General features: G+C 42.3%; 1 protein-coding gene across 1 annotated transcript in view; it reads left to right on the plus strand.

Moving 5' to 3' along the window:
- LOC116220975 (transcription factor COE2-like) overlaps window positions 1-1,764 on the plus strand; it is a 6,153-nt gene extending 4,389 nt beyond the window's left edge. Inside the window, exons 6-8 of the mRNA XM_031569906.1 lie at window positions 179-364; window positions 748-924; window positions 1,348-1,764. Of these exons, the coding sequence (XP_031425766.1) occupies window positions 179-364; window positions 748-924; window positions 1,348-1,379 (395 nt within the window). The 3' untranslated portion in view covers window positions 1,380-1,764. The remainder of the gene's footprint in view (window positions 1-178; window positions 365-747; window positions 925-1,347) is intronic.
- Window positions 1,765-2,500: the final 736 nt, after the last annotated feature.

The raw sequence follows: 2,500 nt of genomic DNA on the forward strand, positions 1-2,500 counted from the left end.
TTATCACTGTCATCCAAAGAAACTGTAAACCCATAATATATATATATATATACTCCTCCTCATACACACCTTTCTAGAAGACACTAATTCTTTTTTCTTTTTCTTTTCCCTCTCCTCTCCCTCCTGCCTTCTATGGTTGGTCTGGTTTTCCTCCATCCTTCTTCCCTTCTCTCCGCAGGTTACATGCGTAACTCCAGTAGTCTCTCTCCACGGGGGTACCCGTCTGCCTCCACGCCTCAGCAGTCCGGCTATGCCAGTGCGGGCGGCATGGGCGGCGGGTACAGCGCCGTGCCCATGAGCAGCCTGGGAGTGCCAGGGTCGCCGGGGTTTAGCAATGCCTCTCCGTCAGCCTCCCCGTACGGCAGTAAGTATCCACATAACCCACGCAGTGCTCTGGCTCTCTCCTGATTGGCCCTTTATTCTGGAATACTCTCTTGCCCTCTCTCACTTACCCTGCCCCTTTTCACTGTTTCTCTGTTTGTTTCCCACATTGTACTGGCATGTGTTGACATCACATTTGAATGAGTGTGGCGAACGGTAAAAGGCTGATAACGGATCTGATAATCCCAGTCTTTTATCCTCTTTTCCAATAAATTCTAATTCTAGTTCTAGTTCTAGTTCTAGTTTTAATTCTAATTCTAATTCTAATTCTAATTCTAATTATAATTCTAGTTCTAATTCTAATTCTAATATTCTAATTCTAATTCTAATATTCTAATTCTAATTGTGATGTTTTTCTTGTCACAGTGATGCCCTCCAGTCCTGGAGTCCCCGGGTCGGGCTCCTCCTCCTCCTTGCTGCCCTTCTCCTCCTTCCCCACCTCCTCCTCCTCCTCAGCCAAACAGAAGAGTGCGTTTGCCCCGGTGCTCCGCCCACAGGGGGCGCCCTCCCCTGTCTGTCCCAGCTCTGGCAACAGCTTCAGAGGTAACACACACACACACACACACACACACACACACACACACACACACACAAACATAGTCAAGCAAACACACATACACACAAACACACACATAGTCAAGCACGCACACAAACATATACACACATAGTCAAGCACACACACTAATATACACACACATAGTCAAGCACTCACACTAATACTCACACACATAGTCAAGGACACACACAAACACATACATACACACACATACATACGTATGATTTTTATGAAGAATACAATATTATTATTTTGCACCAAATCACATTATTTCATTTTAGGTGGAGCAAAAACCTCTGTCTGTTTTACACTCACACAGTTAGATGCACACAGACGCACACAAACCACGAAACCAAATCCATACGTACCAATGTATGCAACTTACATTCCCTATTCTATTCCCTCAGCAGCGATGACTGGCCTGGTGGTCCCGCCCATGTAAGGAGGGGACCAATCATCTCTTTCTCAGCAACAGCCCTGACCAATCACAAACTCTACAGCCTGCCAAGGCTTTAGGGCTGCAGGCACACTTCTAACATCACTGCCTGTCAACGAATCCCAGAGGCCTTTCCAAATCTCCAGACATTCCTCCGATGGAAGAGAGAACCCAGGCAGACTGCAGTGGAACCAGCACAAGGCAGAACAGAATCTCTTTTGACTCAAGCACACGGTTGATGAAACCACAGGAGAGAGGGGTTCATGCGAGAAGAGCGCTTAAACTAAGAAATCTGCTTGCATCTCGCAAAAGAAGTTGCCATATCTCCCTCCTTTCCTAATACCTACGTATACACATTCAAACACACACACACACACGCACAGACACACACGCACACACACACACACACACACACACACACACACACACGTGTGTTTCCTAATTCTTTCTGCAGTAGCAGGTTCTTTTCAAGAGAGACACATTTCACTGCAAGAGACTTCTTTCATGAGTCTACAGGACTTGAAACCCAGGGTTGACATAAACTACTTCATATAAGGATTTATTTAAGAAATAAAACAAACTATATAAGTTATTATGATAGTTTTAGAAATAATATAAGCCTTTTTGTACTTCATATAATTATCACCATGTTATTGCATTTGCCTTTTTGTCATTTTATTATTATTATTATTATTATTATTGTTATTATTACTATTTTTTGTTATTGTTATTAATGCTCTTGCAATTGTTGTTGTTGATGTGTTGTCATTGTTACACTCATTTTCCTTATTTTACCTAAGAATTATGTAATATGTATCCCAGAGGGAGACACACTGAAGGTCGTGACCCCTAACTGCTCACCTCTAACTTCAGCCAAGTTGCACATGATAACCTCATAAGGGTCTTTCAGAATATAATGACAATACAATACTTGTGGGCATATTGCCATTACATGTATAACAGTGTGTTGACGTAATATTGGTCCAGCATAATGTGATGATGTCACAATGGTGTAGCAGAATGTGTTGAAATCATAATGATATGAAGAATTGAACAACATCCTCATTTTGAAGCGGAATGTGATGACATCATAATTATTTAGCAGAATGTGATGAGGTCATAATAAA

This window comes from Clupea harengus, chromosome 7 (genome assembly GCF_900700415.2).
Source record: "Clupea harengus chromosome 7, Ch_v2.0.2, whole genome shotgun sequence".
NCBI classification, from domain to species: Eukaryota; Metazoa; Chordata; class Actinopteri; order Clupeiformes; family Clupeidae; genus Clupea; species Clupea harengus.